General features: G+C 42.0%; 1 protein-coding gene across 4 annotated transcripts in view; it reads right to left on the bottom strand.

Moving 5' to 3' along the window:
- The window catches only part of sobpa (sine oculis binding protein homolog (Drosophila) a), a 343731-nt gene that overhangs the window by 53953 nt on the left and 267865 nt on the right, over nucleotides 1-21913 (bottom strand). For 3 of the 4 annotated variants that reach the window (XM_041187129.1, XM_041187128.1, XM_041187127.1), the window contains exons 6-7: nucleotides 18744-18818; nucleotides 18364-18384 (exon numbers count right to left, since the gene is read on the bottom strand). In XM_041187129.1, the coding sequence (XP_041043063.1) occupies nucleotides 18364-18384; nucleotides 18744-18818 (96 nt within the window). The remainder of the gene's footprint in view (nucleotides 1-18363; nucleotides 18385-18743; nucleotides 18819-21913) is intronic. The other variant, XM_041187130.1, reaches the window with a different exon arrangement.

The raw sequence follows: 21913 nt of genomic DNA on the forward strand, positions 1-21913 counted from the left end.
AACCCAACAAAAATAAAACCTATGGAATGCAGCAAAAAAATGTCTATAAATGGTGAAATAACTTCTTGAAATAAAATCGGTGCAACAATAACGTTCCTTTAAGAAACCTATTTGAGGAACTCACATGTGTCCATTTTATAGCAGGGGTGACAGCTGCTAAGCTATAAAACATCGGTAAGGACTGGAATCCGACAAGGGATTCCTTTACACATTTACGTACAATTCAAGGCTTACAGTGCAGCCTGCCTGGGGGTGCCAGCCGCCCCCTTCTAGCCTCAAACGTTTTGCGCAGTGGGATGATCTGGATGGTGTGCGTCCCGCCATCATATCCGAGTGCCATATTTAAAAGGTGCCTGGACATTAACTTACCCACTGTTGAAGAACGAGGTGCCCCCTCCCCACAATCACAGAAAGCTTCGGCCCCAGATTCAGTGATGCACCTCTTGAAGTGCTGTTCAATGCAGTAGAGGCCAGGAGGGGCATCCTGCACCCCGAGGGTGGAAGGATGAGTCCTGTCAGACCAATCCGGTGTGGGAAAAAGTCTCCAGGGTGGTCAATGCCCCAGACCTCCACAAGAGGACTACCTTGCAATTCTGGAATGGGTGAATGACCTCACCCACACTGCCAGGGTAAGTGAACCTTCAGTTGCTCACACTCACCTCACTGAACGGTAGAGGGGACATGGGCCTCAGTGGCAAGGGCACTACCTGCGCAGCCCATGCATAAAAGAGCTACTCAACATGATAAGGTGATGCCTTGTAGCTCCAATGCCGTCCATCTAGTCTGCAGGTGGGGAGGCCACTGGGGGTCCCTGACCCTTCCACACAGAGAGCTCAGATGCTGTCTGGGAAGGGGTGGGGAGAGAAGGGGCTGAAGCATTGAGGGCACCATCAAGCACCGCAAATGACATACCTCTGTGAGCCTTATCCTTCTGTCGGGATGGGCTCTCTGCTCTGCAGGGTGCTGCCCCAGAACCCTTGTGGACAACCTGCAGTGCATCAATCTCATGGCAAATAATCCAGTGGGTTATTTGTAAGACTGGAAGCATAGGAAAGATCCCTGAAACCTAATTGCTCCCAAACCCATCTTCTCTCTGCGCAGGAAAAGTTGAGACATAACAGGGGGGAGAGACACGAGATGGGAAGGGGCCGACACAACCTCAGGAACCTCACAGAGTTCGAGGAAAGGGCAGCCGGGCTGGCAAGGGGGGAACTGGACCAAACCTGTGTGGATGGAGAGGTCAGCAGGCAGCCTCCTTCCAATAAGATTCCATACACAAACTAGTCAAATAGAAAACTAAGGATCATGCGTTCCTCCATGTTGGCGGCAGCTCATGCTTCATTCGCTCTCTCTCAGAAGAGAACACCAGAAGAGGAAACCCTGTCCAGCAGGTCCTCCAGCCCACAGAGGACTGAGAACATTGGGGAGGAGGAAGAAAATGTACCTGTAGAGGCATCACAGTTGTCATCTGCACCCTCCACCAGTGCAGAGACATTCACCTCAGTGGGTACTAGATGTAGATCAGGCAGGGTCTCATGTTCTAATGAGGTCTGATGTGATTTATTTGCAATTTGTAGTCCTTAAGCCTCTGCGCCCCCCTCCCCCCACCATCTTCAGAAGGAACCCCAGGCTGGGTCCATGTCTCCCAGAATCATTCATGGGCAGGGAGGCAAAGGTCTTTGCCAGGCCCTGGCCAGCCATGTGCAAGAAGCCTCCTGTGCACACTGAGCCTCTGTCCTTCACACTCTCATCTGCCCCAAGGCCCTAACATTGTCAGTACTACATGCTAGCGTTCCCCTTCAGTTGTCCAGTTGAGATGACCTGCATCTCCACCCACCCCCAATAACCCAACTCCCATGCAGCATCTCGAGATCTTCACCACGATCTCTGCATAGTTGTGAGTGGCCATGGTTCTTGTTACCATCGACACGCAGTCCAATACCTTTATTCTCCCCATCATAACCATTGACCTCCGAGGTGTAACATTTGACCTTCCCACAGTTTTCAATCTGCCCCCATCAACTTCAGTCCTGTGCAGGTGAATGTCCACATCACCTACCTTCCAGAGGAGCCCACCCTCATTACAATAGTCATGCAGCCCTTCATCCTGCCCATCCCCACAATTCGCTTCTACTTTCATATTCCCGCCAATAACCCTCAGAGTCCCTACGCCCATCACCGCTGAGCCCTCACCAGCCACCCCCGCCTACCCTACCGGCTCCCAATGCCCCCTTTAACCCTCACCAAATCTTATCATCAATCCCCTCAGTATGTCGCCTCCCCCCCCCCCCCCCAGGACTCAACAGTTGATACCACAGATCCCTCCCTCTGAACACCTTTCCCCTCTTCCCCCCTGGCCATTCACACAAGCACACCCTGCCATGCCTGTTCACACCTGCACCCACTCCTCTGTACCCGTTCACACCTGCACACCCCCCATTCCTGTTCACACCTGCACATGCCCCATGCCCGTTCACACCCGCACATGCCCCATGCCCATTCACACCTGCACCCACCCCATCCCATGCTTGTTCACACCTCTACAAACTGCATCCCCAGCCCCCACTCCAGCACAGCCCTTCCCACCCTCCCACTCCATAGCAGCTCACCCATTCCACTGCCCCCACTGCAACCCTTTCCCTTACCACCCCCAATCTCACATGTCCCCCTCAAGGCCCCCACACCCACCCTACCTCTTCATTCCTGTCCTCCCCACCAGCGCAGACCATTGGTGCCCAACAGTACCTCACACAGCCGTCCACCTGCAGCTTGAAGATCCACCTCCTGGATGCTCCTGCGGCCAGATCATCTACGTGGTTGATGCTCCACCAACCTCTGCTGCATGTGATGTTCCAGGGTCCATGGTCACTGGAGGCTTCCATCCCAATCTTCACAGGCTGCCCAAGGCCTTCTTACAGGTGAGTACCGACATGTCCATCACATTGGCCCAGGCGTCTTCCCGAAGGCTTGATCTCCCACTGGCAGCGGAGATGATTGGACAGCACGTACAATTCCAGCTGGGCCTGGTAGAACTAGGTCATGACCAGTCATTGCTATTTTAGGGAAGGCAAGGATTGCTCTGGGAAAGACTGCCAAAGTGGGGTGTTTAGCAAGCTTTCTAATTTCACATTACCTTTGTAATCCATGCATCATTTACCCTCGAGTACCCATTGAATTCTCCCAAAATTAGGCTGCATAAGTTGCCGATTAGAGAAGGAGGAGCATTGATTAAAAAAACAGCTGCAAATAATACAGCAACAATTTACTGTTGGAGAAGCAGTAGTTGTGAGGAATTTCGGTGGAGGAATGAAGTGGTTACCTGGTAAAGTAAGTTGTAACCGGACCATTATCGTACCACATGGAAGTGGAGGGCTGGATCACCTGTAAGCCTGTGGATCATTTATGAAGAGGAGAGATACCCCAATAAAATGATGTTCCACCTGTAACCGTTACTGAACCTGTGGTTCCTGGTGAAGTTGCTCAACCAAGGACAGACATGCGCAATGCCTCTGTCAGAGTGGATGACACTGAACTGCCTGTGCCTAGTGAGGTACCTGGTGTTAATGTGGTTCCAGAGAATGTGTTTTCTACAAAAGAATCTGTAGTCGTGGAGCTGCGACATTCCACACGGATCAGGAAACCAGCTGAACTTGTAATTTCATGACTTGTGTAAATATTGTAATATCATGAGATAACTATCCTTGTAAATGCAAAATGTACAGACAAGTTAAAGGGGAAGGAACGTAGTAATCAGAGTTTTGATAAATATTGTACTTTAGCTTTAAGAATAATCCGGTGTTGTAAGATCCACATGATCTGCGTAAATCTAGACCTAGCAGCGTGGGGAACCTCTAGGAGAGAGTTCTTCTTTAGTTATAATGATACACACATGTCGTTCCTGCTGCTGTCTTGTAAATAAAGTTAAATGAGTCCACTAAGAAAAGTTGCCTGGAAAATCAACTCTATAACAAACACTGAATTGATCACTTGGTGCCTGTTGCTGACCTTGTTAGGGAAAGCTGGTATTACATAGGGGAAGGCCCAGAAGAGGGCTGAGGTAGATTAAATTAAGTTCTTGCAATTTCCTAGTGTGCCAAGGTTAAAAGGAATGTGGTCCACCAGACCCCACAAGGAAACCATAGGCATTGGACTTCCCCCATGTCATCTCTCCCCACCAAACACAATCAGGTCTGCCCACTCCACCACCATACCTTTCCAACCCATTGTCTACCAGCTGGCCTCCATGTTAATTTCCAATGGGTTTGGGCAGGAGTCAGGCCTGGACAATGGTAATAAGGCCTCAGAGTTAAAATGGCCCAGGCCTCTCATTGGCAAGTTGGGGTCAACCTGCACTCACCTGCTAACCCCACACTTACCACTCAGGCCGATTTGGAATGGGACTTTAGATCCCCATCGGTGACACAATTACAGTATGTGCATGAAGAAAAGAGTTTTCACTTATTGAGTAACTGTAGCCTAGATATCGTTCTGTGTCATATAATCAAGTAAACACTTAGCAATTTTAAAAGGAATTTTCTTTGTCCATTATTTGGACAGAAACATTAACCTGTTTAAAATGAGCAGGTTATTTTAAACCTGAGTGTGTTCTGAAGCTCTATTCAGCAGTGCTAAACACTATTAGATCATATTAAGATTCATCATCAACAAGCAATGATTATTAATTTTATAAGACAGAGTGTCATAGGAATAGTACAGCATAAAAGTAGGCCATTCAGCCCATTGAATCTGCGCCAGCTCTTTTGAAGAGCAGCCCAGTTCGTCCCAATCACCTGCTCTTTCTCCATATCCCTGCAATTTTTTTCTCCTTCAAGTATTTATCCAATTACCCCTTAATGGCTATCTTGAATCTGTACCCACCACACTATCACACCATGCATTCCAAAGCTTAACCGTTTGGCGTACTAGTTGCGAGTGATGCCTTAAAATTGTTTACATAGTGATAAAGAGAATTAAGTGCTTTGCTTGAAGCTGGTGGGATATATGAACCATGGCAATGGTGATGGTGGGAGCGGGAGCTTTCTCAAACACAAAACTTGAGAAAATGGGGAAAAAAGGAATTCAGAAGCATGTGTAGATCTCCATTTTGTCACACCGTTGATTGACTGGGTATGAGGTGAGGTGGAGTGACTACTCGCAATGGGCCAACTCAGATACAATTTTATCAAGGAACCCAAATGCTTTTTAAAGTTTTTGATGTATAATATCTGAGACCAGCAGTAGCAGAGTAAGACCTAGAAGTCATTTTGCAGAGCATTCCTTTCAGAACTCTGGATTCTGAATCCTTACTAAACACAATTTATATTACCATCTCTGAAACCTCAATATCCTTCCTAGTGTTGAGCTTAAAACTGAACACAGTACTATACATGAGGCATTATTAAGATTTTATCGTTTCTCAAAAGCTTTTACAATTCATACTTTTTGGAATAAAACCTACAATTTAATCAGCTTTTTATAGTCCTTTTGATTCTGAGGTACAGCCTTTAATATCCTGTGAATGTGTGCTATAAATTCATCTGCTTTTCCACAGCACTGAGCTTACTTCAACAAGGAGTAAGTATATTTAGAGTATAAGAATGCTATCTGTCATTTTTTAGCCCATTCTTCCATTTTACTGCCATCCCTTTTCCACTTACTATGTTATTTTCAGGAAGTAACTCTGCCTCTTATTTTGGTGATTTTTGTAAATTACAACACAATTTCTTCTAAGCTTATATCTAAACCATTGATATATACAGTGAATGGAGGTGTATCCAGAACAGAATGCTGTGCAACACCACTATCCACTTCAAACTACTGGAAAAACTGCCCTAAACTCCAACTATTTTCTCCCTTCTAACCAATTTTTAAGTCAGGTTGTCATCCTCCACTTAATTACATACCCCTTAATCTTCTTCAATAATCTCTCATGGAGGACCTTAATAAGCTGTTCCTAAAGTCCATGTAGACCACATCCACTGCTTTTCCTCCCTCTACCATGTTTGTTACCTCCTCAAAGAATCCTGGGAAGTTTGTTTAGCACAATTGTCCCTTTTGAAATCTGTGCCATCTGTTCTAAACATTTTCTCTTTATCTAGATACATGGTAATTTCATCCAGAATTAAAGGGATCAGCTCTGTGTACTTAGCTGGCTACAACAGATGTTCAGTCCAGCTGGTGATCACAAGAATCGTGAAAATAAGGTCCATGTGCCATTGTCACTCTGGAATCTGCAGCCTTTGTATATTTGACTGCTGTTGATGATGGAAGTACTGTAAGTCAGTCGTCAGTGCCTTTATGTGCGAATGTTGATACATGATGAATTTTTTTACATGTTCTCCTAGTCTTGTAAGCCATGACATGTACTCCCTCCAGTATTTGCTCAGGCTGGAGAAGCAAGCCGTACCCTAATCCACTACTGAAGTGGTAACATACCCTACTCGACATACCCTACTCTCCGTATTTACTTCCTCTCTTCTCTCACTAATTTCCTCCCTTCCATTCTTTCCTAAAAGTGTTACCTCTTCAATGGTACATGGTTTTATCGATGCCACTTGCCCTCTTCAAACCTTGGCAGGCTGATTGACCATGGGTATCATCACAGTCCGAACTACCAAGGCACCTGACCTTGACACAAAGATAACCAGCTAGAAGATCTGAAGCGGAACTCCTGATCAGTTTTCTCTTCCTAAACCAAGGTCATTGAAGTCAATTGTAGTGGCTCAGCCACTGCCTTGTTTGCTAACTCAACAGAGACCAGGGGCTAGAATTTTATGTTGGAGGCAGGAATTGGGAGATGGAACTAATCCCATCATCGCAATCCTGCCTCCATCTCAAGACTACTAGAAGGCAGGTTCGTCCAGGCTTCAAAATGAGGTGGGCCTGCTGTCTCCAGTGACAGGACCGACTGAGTCCAGAGCAGGCAGATTAAAAGCCCCGCCTCTGTTCCCAAAAAGCCTCAGCCTGGTGCTCCTGATCCAATCAATGACTCCTATATACAGTTGAACTCCTGACTACTTTAAACTCCTCCATCAGCCTTAAACATAACCCTTACCCTCCTCACTTTCACCCCCTCACACAGTATACACTTTCTGAACAGAACGCAGAAGCCCTATTATAACAAGCGAAAGATGCTGAATAGCCCATAAAACTCCTTGAGTAAACAAGCAGACTCTTCAAATTCACTTGAAAAATGATTAGGCAGTTGAATTGTAGTCAAGAGCCCATAAAACTCCCTAAGTAAACAGACTTCAGAACTGCAATCTCAACGATGGAGAAAGATTAATTATTTACTCTTGGTTATCATGTTAAGCTACCCTTTCAAGAGTGTAAAATATACTCTACATTTTTATCCATTAGATTTACTTTTAACTCATCTGAAGATCTTTCCACACTTATAATGTTGATTGTTTACTTCACAGTTTGCCAGTTAGCAGAAGTAACAATCTGGCAAACACATTGTTTAAGGGGTAGTCACATCTTCCAATCACAGCACTGTCATTACTCACTTTACTGAACAAAGACACAAGTCTTGCTACAGCATTTAATGATGACTGTAAAAGAGGCAAAACCATTTTACTTAACTTTTAAACTCTTCCCAGCCCCACCTATGGTTCATGTCCCCATGTAGTTGGTGTAAAACCTGACACCTGCTAAATTGCGGCTACCTCCATGAAAATTTAAAAAAAAGTACCTGGGTGGGTTATCATGAGCCCACAATGCTGTCTGATGTTTCCTTCTTATGCGCAGGCAGATTCTGGCACCCGCTCACTCGCTCTCCCCCCCCCACCACCCTCATGAAAATATCCAAGGGCGGAAAGGGGAGCAGGAATTCCAGCCGCCTTTCTCGGCAGCCGCTTATTTTCAGTCTCATCTCGTTTGGTCCCAATTGGGACCATGAAAATCTAACCGTGGGCTTTGTAGTCATTATCAACTATCAAGCTATTAAAACAGTTTAAATTACAATAAAGCTTCCAAAACAATAAAAAAATAGGGAGAAATACCTAGGCCCGAATTTTCAGCTCGGCGAGTGGGTGCAATTGGCAGGCTTGGGAGTGGTCAGGAAATGGACCGCTGACCGCGATTTCACGCTGGCTGGCCAATTAGCGGCAAGCCATCGTGAAACGCGCGCTGAAAAGCTCAGCGCCTCTGGGGTGGAGGCGGGAGGAGGACGGGCGATGACGTTTCCTTGGGCGCGGGCGAGCGCTGACAGAAAGCTCCCTGAAGGCCGAGAGCTGCCTCAGGGAGCTGCAGACCCGAAAACCATGAAATAAAGTTTTAAAAATCAGGAGCAAAATTGTTCAAGCCTCAAAAATCAGGCACCTGGACATATAGGTGATAAAAATGCTGTCCAAAGGTTTTTATTTTTATTTTATTTAATTACAGAAACCTCATCTCGCCCTTGGATGAGGTGTCATGAAAAATGCAAAGGCCGCCCGGCCAATTCGCTCATCCGCCAACTGTAAGGTTGGACGGACTATGAAAAATTGGGGACGATTGTGCCATTAATGGGCTTAATTGCCCTCTTAATTGTCGGTGGGCGCGCTTCCGACTTCTGCGCGTGCCTGCCAAGCGGAATATTGCGTGAGCACAGGATGACATCGGGACGCTCGCCTGATTGGGTTGGGTGTGCATTCGCCCTCAGGATATAAAATTCTGCCCCTTGTCACTATCTAATTGGCTCTTGTTATGGAAGAATTAGCAATTAATGTGCCATCATTTGAATTGATAAATTAGCAAAAAATTATGATGATATCTTAACATAATAAACATAACCCCAAGTTTAACTGGAATTGCTAGGGGGAAATTAAAAATGCTAAAAGAGAATACAGTAAGAATTTACTGAAAAACCCCAAAAATCTCCAGGCAGACATGGCTGCTAAACATATTAAGAGTTGAAGATTACCAGATGAACAAACAGGAGTCATGGTTTTTGAGAGATGGATGATCACTCTTTGTTTATACATTATTACTGGCTTGTATTCTTTGCAAGAGAGCACTACATCGATAAAGAGAAAGGCTAAGTTAACATTCCAGTGTAAACACCCTTAGAAATACTAACTTTTTTTTCTCTTTAAAGATGCTATTGTGTGTTTTCAGTATCTTATGTTTCTTTTTGTTTTTCAGTGTTTGTAGTTTTCCTTTTCTCCTATGTCACCATGACAAGGGCGGGCGACAGAAATCCCAAGGCAGTTGACGATTGCACAATGCTTAGTATCATTCACAATTCCTCAAACACTGAAGCAGTCCATGTCCAAATGCAGCAAGATCTGGACAACAACCAGGATTGGGCTAACAAGTGGCAATTAACATTCGTGCCACACGAGTGCAATGATCATCTCCAACAAGAGAGAATCTAATCATTGCCCCGTGGTGTTCAATGGCATTACCATCACTGAATCCCCCACTATCAACATCCTGGGGGTTACCATTGACCAGAAACTGAACTGGACTAGCCATATAGATACTTTAACTACAAAACCAGGTCAGAGCACAGGAATCCTGCAATGAGTAATTCAACTCCTGACTCCCCAAAGCCTGTCCACCATCTACAAGGCATATGTCAGGAGTGTGATGGAATACTCTCCACTTGTCGGGGTGAGTGCAGCTCCAACAATACTCGAGAAGCTTGACACCATCCAGGACAAAGCAGCCCATCTACAAATATTCACTCCCTCCACCACTGATGCACAATGGCAGCAGTGTGTACCATCTACAAGATGCACTGCAGGAACTCACCAAGCTTCCTTAGACAGCATCTTCCTAACTCATGACCAGTACCATCTAGAAGGACAAGGGCAGCTGACACATGGGAACACCACCATCTGGAAGTTCCCTTTCAAGTCCCTCACCATCCTGATTTGGAAATATATTGCTGTTCCTTCACTGTCACTGGATCAAAATTCTGGAACTCCCTCCCTGACAGCACTGTGGGTGTACCTACACCACATGGACTGCAGCGGTTCAAGAAGGCAGCTCACCACCACCTTCTCAAGAGCAATTAGGGATGGACAATAAATGCTGGCCTAGCCAGTGACACCCACATCCCATAAATGAATTTTAAAAATGTTGCTGTATAAGGTTGGGAAATACAGCTCAGTTTGATGATTCTCCTGCAATTGAGATTGGTACCTCAGCAAGAGGGGAATCATGAGTGGGAACACTCATCCGAACCCCCCACAATTCATTGCATTTAAGTTGTAGGATACTGGGCTACCCTGCCACCCCATTGATGTATTAATGAATGTATAGCACTGTTTATACTATTAACATTTGTTTCCTTCCAATAATTAAATATTCTGCTTGATGTACAACCTGGCTCCAGACTCTCTCTAACCCTGATTTTCAAAGAATTGTACACATTGGCAGACAAATCTTGTCATGTTTCTTCAATGGCTCAGAAGGTTGAATGCTCTGCCTCCTAGCTGACAGAGCCTCATGGACCATTGCTCAATAGCCTGTTACTCCCACTTGCAAATAGACTACTTGGAAGAAGCGCAGGTCAACTTGAGTCAGCATCTTCAGGAAAGGGTGGGAAGTTGAGGGCAAAGGGCCCAACTGATCATCTGAAAATATACATATAAAAAATATATATTTGAGTTTGAACGAAGATTCAGATCAGCTGACCAGAAGTCACTAGCACCTAATGATGACGAGAACTGTTCGAAGAGCCAATTAAAATCCTTGAATAAGCAATGTCAGAAACAAGTACATAATATTAAGTGAGGAATATCCTGTCAAAAATAAAAATTACAGGTCTACATGCAGCAAATACACTGAGTCCACTGGCTCCCCTGAACCATCCACAGAGTTCACTGTGTCATCTCCCCCATTACTTACACAGAAAAAGGAAAGCAAGCATGCATTATTTCTTACCTTGGCAATGAAAAATTGAATGGTTCAAAATAGATCATTACTTTTTCCATATTGTTTCACTTGGTATAAATTGGCAAAAAGACATCTTTGACTGCTCTATTGATCCGTTTTGGCTTCTAAGAGTCTCCAATGTCAGAAACAACTAAATAAATAAATACTTTCTAATCCAAACACATTCCTAAGAGCTCTCTGAAATTCTCCACCGATTTCTTTCGCTGTCAATAATTCATTATCTTACAAGTGCTTAAGTCAGTGTGGGTGTGAATGGTGTGCCACCTCAAATACTATCAAACTGATTGGTGATGTCTGGCCCATTTCACTGCAGCAACACAGGAACAGGTTCTGTTACTAAATTATTCAGTCACGAACAAAAATATTACCTCGGAAACGTGTAACTCAATTTATTTCACAGGCATGCTTGGTAACCTTATTCCCGCAAGAGTGCTTCACTCCTCCTCTACACACATTTGAAAGGCATATTCTGCATGAATGTAACAACATTTTGTAGATAAGCAGCATCAGGCACCAGTTGTATTTAATTCTGACACGCGCTAACCCTCCTAACAGGAGCTGCAGTGTCCACACAGAGCAAGATATTTTAGAAATAGAGTTTCTCATGCAGGGGAAAAATTTCTACCACAGCTTTGCATTGAGGTCAAAAACAAAGTCTGATTATAAGAGAAATACCAGGTTACTCATTAAGGCTGCTGAGTCTGCACAGACTATGTCCTTTTGACTAGGGATATATTCTCTACAATTTTGAGTTCTGCTTGTAAACAGACATTTTGCTCAAATTTAAAAAATTGGAAACTATCTCCTTTTTCTACAATTAAGGGTGCACTAGGTCAAACAGGCAAAAGAGCCTCTGTAATTTGATCTCATCTTGTAAAATAGGCGTCTCAGGAATCGTATGTTTCAAAGTTGCACATTTCAGCTATTTCATTGGTGGGCGATTACAACAACAACAAGCATTTATGTAGTGCTTTTATTGTAAAACATCCCAAGATACTTTGGAGAGGCATAGGATGCTGAGCTATTTGGAAGAAATTGCAACTCTTCCAAGAATAGATGCTGGTTAAGCAGGATGACAATATTAGAGGCAGTACAGAAGAGATCGATGGTGGAGAGGTAGAGCTGGGTGTCATCAGTGTACATATGGAAACTGGCCCCATGTTTGTGGATGATGTTGCCAAGGGCCAGCATCTAAATGAGGGATCCTTGGTGGACTCCAGAGGTAACTAGGCAGGGGTGGGAAGTAAAGCCATGGCTGGTGCTGCGGCTTTGGCTGCAATCAGACAGATCAAGAGTGGAAAAAAGCACTGCTGAGCTGGAAAATAAAAGCGAGGTACTAATGGAGGATGGTATAGGTAAACATATCAATGGTTGCAGAGAAGTTGTCCTTCCCTCCATCATTAGGTAATAAGTGGGGATGTTCAGTGATGATTGCAGTGTTCAGCTCCATTCACAATTTCTCAGATAATGAAGCAGTTGATGCCTGCATAAAGCTAGACCTTGGCAACATCCATGCTTGGTCTAGCAAGTGTACGTACATTTGTCCCACAAAAGAGCAAGTTAATGACCATTTCTAAGAAAAGAGCACCTAATCCCCATCCGCCTTGACATCCAACAGCATTGCCATCACTGAATCACAAACTAACATCCTGAGGGTTACCCTTGACCAGAAGCTGAACTGGATCAGCCATATAAATGCCATGGCTACAAGAACTGAGGTTGGATATACTGCAACTAGTGACTCACCTTCTGAGTCTTCAAAACCTTCCCCCATCTACAACGCACAAGTCATGGAATACCCTCCAGTTGCCTGATCTTTGTTGCAGCTATACCTCAATCAAGAAGCTTGACACTATCCAAGACAAAGCAGTTTGCTTAATTGGTCCTCACGCACTGTTAGAAACATCCACTCTCTCCAACACTGGTGTACTGTGACTGCAGTGTGTATCATCTACAGCATATAATGCAATCAATCAGTCACCAAGGCTTCTTCAACAGCACCTCCCTAATCCACAATCTCCACTATCTAGAAGATCATTGGTAGCAGATGCATCACCTCTACATCCCCCTCCAAGTCGCGCACCATCCTGACTTGGGCATAGTCCACCATCCTTCATTACTGTTGCGCCAAAATCCTGGAACTCCCTGCCTAACAACAGTAATGCAACAATGCACCACACAGGCTGCAGAGGTTCAAGAAAACTCATCACCATATTCTCATGTACAACTAAGGGGGCAATAAATGTTCCGCTCACACTACAAAAAAATATATGGAAGCACTGGAAAAAGTGCAAGAAGGATTGGGAACGATGCCAGAGATATGAGGATACAATTATCGGTAAGGGCTGAGCAGGCTGGAGCTCATTTCACTGGAACGGAGAAGACTAAGAGGAGACCTGGTTGAAGCAGATAACACTGACACATTTAAGGGTAGAGTTGGTGCCTACAGGAGGCAGAAGGGACCAGAAGACATGGAAACAGGGTGGAAAGAGGTCATTAGAGTTGGGGTGAGGGTTGCGGGGAAAGCGAGCATAAGCACAAAGAACTAAACAGGAGAGCTGAAAGCATCTACAGCACAGGAGTAGACCAATGTAATTCTATATAACCATATTAATTAATGCTATCCACATTGAGTGTATTAAAGCTGTAACATCCAACAAACATTATCTAATTGCTAATTTCAGTTTGACTTCAGGCATTTAGAATACATATAAAGACCAGAAGTTTAATGCACCTGCAGTGATGGGGAAGTAACACATTCACGCAGTAAGTTACTGCTGAAATTTTTGTAGTAATTTATAATTATACACTTCAATAGGTGGATGTAAGAGAGTTGTATAAAACTAATGCACAGCTGTTACATTACAGAAAATAGACATGCTGAGAAGTGGCAGATTGGGAACCCAAAGGGTTAATAATCATGTGGAAGCAGAATAGCACATGTTGAGAATTATTTACTTTTTCCCCGCTGCTTAGTATTTAGAATTCTCATCTACCAGTCACAGGATCAAAAGGCTGTTGTCAGTTACTGTGCCACCCATAGTGCTCATTACAGTTACTTTCAGTTGTCACTCACAATGCAGCTGCAACCGTCATTGGAAACGTTGTAGCTTCCGCAAATTCAAATTACAAGAAGCTGAAGCTCTCTGTAGCCGAAGAACATATTAAAAGGAGGGAACAGGAAAAAGACATGCAGCTCTTCAATTATCCTCTGGCTATTTCCACACTGATAATGGAAGCTGCTCATGTAAACTTGTCATGCTGAAATTATACCATCCCACCAGTGACCTAATCGATGAAGAAACAGGAGTCAACAGGGTGAGGATGGTGGGATAAAAGGACAGCAATGACAGGTGAGGCATTGGAAAGAGGTCCATGAGTAAGTGAAGTGGCCATAGTAAGGGGGAGAGCGAGGCATTGTGAGAATAAACTAAATGGATGATGAAAGAGGAGGTTATGCTGGGTTGGGGTTGAATGTGAGGCTGAATGAACTGTGGCCTGCAAAAATTAGTCAATTTAAAATGATTAAAGGAAAAACATATTAAAATGACTTAACTAATTCTTACCTCAAAGAAAAAGAATAATATGGCGACATAGTTGGGAGAAAGACTTCAGGAATTTGCTCCACAAAGCCAACCAGTGACCTGAGCCAGTAAGTGCATTTTGACAGCTGACACAGCAAAAATGAATAGGAAGTATTGACATCCCAACTGATGATGGGAAAAGTTGGCACAAATTTATCAACAGGATAGAAAATGGTTTCCTATTTACAGTTTCAAATAATACTCGTCAATTTCCCATAGTACACAGTAGGTCAAAGAATATGGTCACTCTCTTACCAGCTTCTGAAGTCTTCATGTTCCTCTCCTCTTTCTGTCTATCTTTCTCTCTTTCTTGTTTCCTTTTAACTCTTCTTTTTGCTTCTCTCGTTCTCTTTGCCTTTTTCTCTTTTCCTTTCAGAGAGTAGGTGGTGGGTGGGATAACGCAGTGTGATGGGAAAGAAGCCATCAATGGCTGCAGGCTAGGTTGGGGTGAGTGTTGCAGGAAAAACCTGGCCATCAACAGTTTCCTTCCCATCCCCAATCACTTATTCTTCCCCTCCACCTCTAGCTCCTATTCCAGCTCCTACCCCTTTACTTTCCCACAAATTACTTCCCTTCCTACCACTATTCCCTCATATTACAACAGTGACTCGACTTCAGAAGTACTTAACAGACTGTAAAGCACTTTGAGACATTGAGATTATGAAAGGTGCTATATAAATGCAAGTCCTTCTTTCTTTCTTTTATATCTTCTCTCTTGAACTATCTGCTCAACCCTCTGTCTTCTCTTCTTTCCCATGAGAAACTGGCTTCACCCTTAACTCTCCAACCTTACACCTTACTCTCAATTATTCCTTCCCAGATAGAATGATGAGAGGTCAGATATGCTCCTCAACCTGTTTGTTTCCTCTCCTTCCCCATTTACCATCTTTTGTTGTAATCTTTCCTAGAAGGGGGCTTTGTTCAACTTTCAAAATTTGATGCTTTCTGTTTTAAAATAAAATTAGAATGATGAAAGACACTGCCAACCTTTCTCTCTATTTTTCTTTCCCTTGGTCTTATTGGTATTACAAATGGAATTTGTTTTACAGAAATAAGTGATTTTGGTGACCTGTTATTTTTAAAACTGTCAGCAATCAGGAGGGACAATCAGTTGGCTTCAAAATTCAATTAACTTTTTTTTAAGATTGAACTTTTACTCTCCCTCTAACCTTTGACGCAAAGGGAAATATTGCATCAGTGCAACTGACTGAATGTTACTGATGCATCCAAATACAGTTCAATATGTTACAGCTCTAGGCAAAAATATCAAGCCCAATCCTTAGCTTTTTGAAAAGTTAAGCCTTTAATGAAGGCAGAGAAAGCACAAAAAGCAATTCAATGGATGACCTTAATCATGTTAGTCTGAGATATGTATTTTTTTTTCATTTTGCGTCAACCTTTGTTTTGGAAATTAGAAATTTCAGTTACTAAAAATAGTGAGCAGGTAGAAAGAAAATAAAAATATACTTGGAGTGATTTTTGGGGAGGTTGCATGGTCAGTGCCAAATTTACATAAGCAAAACCCGTTATAGATGTGGACATAAGAATTTGAAATGAGAAAAATTAGACACAAAACGTGTGACAAAAACGTGACAGGATGTGCAAAAAGATGTAAGTTTTTAATATGGAAGGATTATAGATAGAGAGGGGTAAATATAGAGCGAGGCAGCTAGAGGGAGAGAGAAATGGAGATAAATATATAGATGTATAGATCGATACAGAAACTGATAGGTATATGCTGTGCTTTTCTTACAGCTATTGTTTCCTTACAATAATATGTTTTTAGGTTCAACTAAAAGACCCTTCGAGGCACATTGTAAAAGGTACCATATTACCAGTTATATATGGGAAAGATGCCAAACAAGCTATGGTTACCTCAAACACCTTTCAGAGATATCAGTTTTGTAAAAGGCTACAAATTAAACATTGCAGGATATAAATATTATTAAGCCAGTCTGTATCCATCGCATCTAGAAGAACAGATTTAAGGAAAAAAAAGGAAAAAAATCTTTCTTCACAGAGGAAATTGGTTGTATCATATTGACCGGCTTCATTTCAGCATACTGTTTACTTTTCTGTATTGCCTGGGTGGATACCATTCACAGATCTATGTACCTGGGGTGTGATGTATTAATGACCTTCCCAAATAATTACCGACGATAATTGCAGTAGCTTTAGGTTAGGGAGGTTAATGGAAGTGTTCTATGGTTATATGGAACGGAGCAGGGCAAGGACAGGCAAAAGAGAACTCCAACCATAAGCAGTCATTTCAGCCCTTAAAATCACTATGTATATTGTTGAACATTGCAATGTTTCATTCAAAAGTGCAGCAGTGACATCAAAACCTTCTCCGTGCAGTTCCCAGCATTAACAGTGCACAGTCTGCTAGGTTTTAATAAGACGGTTCTTGATTTGTGTTGGTTAATTAAGGAATTAATCAGTTGTCAGGTAAAGGACTAACAGACATTAATCCTTGCTAGTCATTATCTCTCTATGGGCAATATGCTGACATCCGATTCTGTTCCAGTAGTTTGCCAGAGAGGTGTTCTATAGCCATGGAAAACATCCCCTCAACCTATATATTGCATACAATGTTATTACAGAGTCCAGTTGTTTACTGTTTTCAGTAAAGTAACATTTCTGGAGGCACAGTGCCATGTCTCTCAAATCGCTTACTGAGCCATGATGTTTCTTCCACACAAATCTCTTCCAGATTCAGTGCTCACTCTGCAGTCAACATGACATTTGGAAAGAATGGACATTTGTACTTCTATTAAGTTTTGATCAACATATAGGTCACTTGCAGATTGTCATTCGTAATCTAAGCATAAGCCTTTGGATAAGTTATGTATTATAGTTTCATTTTTCCTGTGTGAATTATCAACAGCCACAATCAGTGGTGTCTCTACAAGCATCACTTCCATATCACCATAAACCACTTCAACATCGCTATGTACTGTGTACTATAAGCTGTTATAGAATCACAAACCAGCCAGATGACCATTTCCAACTCCAAAGGACACTGAAGAAGCACCAAGACACCTGAAGCACAAAAGCTCAGCCAGAATGTATTAGGTTGTATTAGGTTCCCATAGCAGTTCACCATATATTGAGGGATAATTTGTACAAAATTTGACAGTGACATTAATGGTGTTAGCAGACATGGCTCAGTTTGATAGTGCACAAGAAATATTTGAAAAACTGCCATCAACTTGGAGGCAAATGCCTTCAAGTTCTGTGATAATATGACTTTAGTCTGTAACTTAGGCTCTACCAATTTAAAACACTGGTCTCTCTTACAACAGCCTACACCCAACAATCCCCAAATACAAACCGAAATTACCTTCCAAAGTTTGGCTATGCAACAATCTCAATCAACGAGATTTTCAAAGAAATTCACCTTTCCCAACAAATATGTATATACATATGTATTTAAAGAAAACTGTTAAACAAGACATAGATTTTTTTTTTAGAAAAATCTGTCAGGAATCGCAGAGGAACTGAGTGATAGGAATTACTGACTTCAGGCAACATAAACAGTAAAAGCAGAACTCGAGCAGTTTGCAGATGCCATTCGAGCTCAAGATTAAATTACACCTTCATTATTCATGCTCCCTCACCTAAAATAATATTATGTAATACTTATGTTTGTATATTGCAATATATATATATATGATATATATATATATATATGAAAAGCATGTTAATGGCAATTGAAGTGAAGCTGAAATTACACTGACTGAAAAGAAGGGGAGAGACTATTGTGATGTCAGTGCTGCAGATGATTGACAGGTGGGTACAATCAGGGAATTAATGTGCAGTTTTAAAGCAGAATTAAAAGGAAATTAAAAGATTAATTATATGCTATTATAATAATAAAAAGTATTCTTACTGTTGTGTCTTTTATTCTATCCTAAAAAAAGAAAAGAAAAAAGGTTTTAATGACAAATGCAATGAACCCTTTACAGTTTTCAAAATAGCATTAAAACTACAAATTTCTGGATTGTATTTAAATAAATAAAAACTTATTGTTGAGTTAGAATTTGTGCAGAAATCAAAGTGCTATGTTGTAATGCTCTATACAAAGACCTGTCTGCGCTGTGCAACTGTCCTCAGTCAGCACAAGTTAGTGCTCACATAAGGGTGAGCTCACTCCACACTGCTCTTTAGAACAGTCTTAAATGCTTGTTTCAAGATATATTTTGTAAAACAGAGCACATTTTTTTTAAGAAGGCAAATGTAGTGTCTTGTGTAGTGCTGAGCCATACAAACCAGAACGCTCCCAAGTTCAACCTCTGTTCCGTGCTGAGTCAGTCGAGCGATGGTGGGGGATCCTCGATTCTTGGGCTAAGGAGGGGAAATAACAATCAGGGTTTCTGTTCCTGATCATCATCCATAGAAAGAAAACGCAGGTTAGGGGCATCAGATGAGGAAGGCCTGGACTGGGCTGTGATGCTGCCTCTCCCCTCTAATCTCTATCATTCCAACAGAATAGCTAATTGACACATGCATGCAGGGTTCTCAAATAACGAGGCCACTTGCTCAAGTGTTGCTACCCGCAGTAAATAAGAACATTAAAAAGTGACAAACTATCGGGAAGGGTAAAATTTGTTTTAAAAATATCAGCAGTAGTATGGAACTAGTGAATGACTGATGTGGAGGCTTCTTGGCTATATCTATGTGCAGTTTGCACTTTGATGGGCTTTCTTATTGAGAGGCTCTTCCTAATTCAGAGGCTGTTTCTAATTGTGGCCTTAAACAATGAAACAACATTTGTTTGTAAATCACTCATTTCTAAAAAATAGTTTAGTAGTTAAACAATATGAAAGAAAAGAAAGAATGCAGAAATTTGAACTAGGGTTATCAGCCGACAGTACGATAATTAAAAGCTAATAATATTACAAATGTTACCTTTAAATTCTGACCTGGGGCGGAAACAGCAAACTAGTTAGTATCTATAAAATTGGATTCCCCTCACCCCACAAAAAAAGTATTTGCAAAAGTAATTCATTTATTTGACAATATTTGTTCTCACTCAATCATGTTATATCCTTATTGAAGCTGTGGGGAGATTCAGTACTGTCAACACACTAATGATTTCCCTCTGATTTGATTGTATTCCTAGATAATTAGATATGTCTATAAAGCTGGTTGTGGATTCTGAAGGTGTATCGCTTTCTAACTTCAGTGAAGATTTTTGTTCAATATGGTTCAACATGGCCGGTGGTTTCTGTTAATCACATCGGGCATCAAACCTGACTTTCGATGATCACAGAACACAACTGTTATGGTAACAGACTGAAATTCATTGTCTTGAAATGGTTGAAATGAATTTTAAAAATGGTAATTAATTATTTTGAGATAGAATGGTTCTCTTAAAACGAGAGAAAATGTGGTGTGTCTATTTGAACATTTCTATTGAGAAAAGTGTTATATCATTAAATGAACAGTGAAACTTGAATGATCATAGCAATTGTTAGCATTGCCCCACCTGGAACCAATTTATTACTCCATATGTCAAACACTTGAGGGGAAAAAATTTCTTTTGTAACTTGAACCAATCTGCAAGGGAAAAAGTGTAGGTAATGTCAAGTGACCTGTGCAGAGGTACAAAAGACCCCAAAAGGGTAAGAGAAGCAAATTTGATGAAGCAAAAATTAATAACACTGAAATTTCCCTGAGGAGATGGTGGTTTAGTGGTAATGTCACTAGACTAGTAATCCAGAGACTAATGCTCTGGGGACACAGGTTCAAATCCTACCATAGCTGGTGGAATTCAAATTCAATTAATTAGTACCACCTGAAACTTCTCTGCACTTTGTTATAGCAATTTCCTGTTTAAAATAAACTGTAATAGCAGAGAGATGGGCACGTTTTAGAACTGGTCCTGGGGGAAGCTGTGATGTGGACAGATCTTCTCATGGGGAATTTTATGGCAATGTCTGATCCACTGGTTTTTTTGCCCTGTTTAACATTTGCGCCAAATTCTGTTTGGGGTGGGGATTAGTGGACAAATCCTCCACCTGTTTGCATTTAACCATTTCCCTTCTCCTCCTCCCCCAGATATGTTTTGGTAGCAAATCTGGAAGAGTTCCTTGTGAATCCCATCATAATATCTCCATTAGACTCAGAAAAAACATTCCCTAGCTGAAAGCTGATACAAGTTCTATTCAGGACCAAGATGAAGCAAGACAAAAGGTGGCCAGTGTTGAAGGGAGCAATGACTGTTAAAACCACTGTCATGAGCTCCCCAAGGATTTGGAGGAAGTATCTGCATCTTTATTCTTTGGTATTTCCCAAGCCTCTGGGTTCCACTAATTGTGCAAGCGTGACTGGCGGCAAAAGAGAGTGGGGGCTCTATAGCGCCCATACAGGTAAATCTGACCCTTCCCAGTTATGGCTCTGTCACTTGCAACAGAATCAGCAACAAAATCTACAGGAGTTTGACACTATCACGCTGTACTATTGAAGTGTGGTTCCCAGACCTTCAAGCCCAATGTAATGGTATTGATGTGCTGGTATCCCGCAGCATAACTTGCTTGTAGCATACATGCTCTCAATGATGCTCCTCTCTTTCTCACTTCCTTTTCCTGCTGCTTTCTCTCCCCTTAACTTTATATTTGCTCTTAACGCTGTCCTCTTCTGATTTTGTCCTTTTTTTCTTCTCTTTTACTTTCCTTTCTGTTGGGAGGTGGTGGGTTTTAGACTGTGATGTGACAGGGAAAGGAGCCACTGCCTCAATGTAGGTTACATTTAGAGTGGGGGTGGTGGGCAAAATGTGGTGGTTAAAGCTCTCCTCTCTTACTCAGTCTTCCCCTCAATACAGACTGAGCAGGGCTGATGCCTCAAGGAATACTAGTACAGTGTACATCCACTGTACAATCCAAGTTCAGCTCAGAGTTACGATTCTGAGCAAAATTATCAAATCCAATCCCAAGTTTTTAGGAGAGACTGTTTAGTGAAGATGTGAAGAGACACAAAAAGCAATTACATAGATGATTTTAACAATGCTACTGTGAAATATTTAATTGCATTTTTTTTTAAACTTTGTTCAGTTTGGACAACAAATTCCAATTACTAAAAGAGCAAATTAATTTTTCTTAAAGAAAGGTTTGTGGGAATATCATGGACAAATTGCACAATCACAGGGTAATACATTTTCATTACAGAATAGCAAATGCTGTCGTATGAATACTTAAAATGTGTTTTCAATAAAATCTGACATACCAAAATTAAAATTGCCATTTAGAGGCAAAGTGTGGACTATTACTTGCAAAACAGAGTAATGAGTATTTGTTCATAAAATGTTACAGAATCACAGAATTGAAATGGTGCAGAAGGAGGCCATTTGGCCCATCGTGTCTACACCGGCTCTCCAAATGAGCATTATGGCTCAGTGCCATTCTCCTGCCTTTTCCCCTGTAACCCTGCACATTGTTTCT

This window comes from Carcharodon carcharias, chromosome 5, assembly GCF_017639515.1.
Source record: "Carcharodon carcharias isolate sCarCar2 chromosome 5, sCarCar2.pri, whole genome shotgun sequence".
Lineage (NCBI taxonomy): Eukaryota > Metazoa > Chordata > Chondrichthyes > Lamniformes > Lamnidae > Carcharodon > Carcharodon carcharias.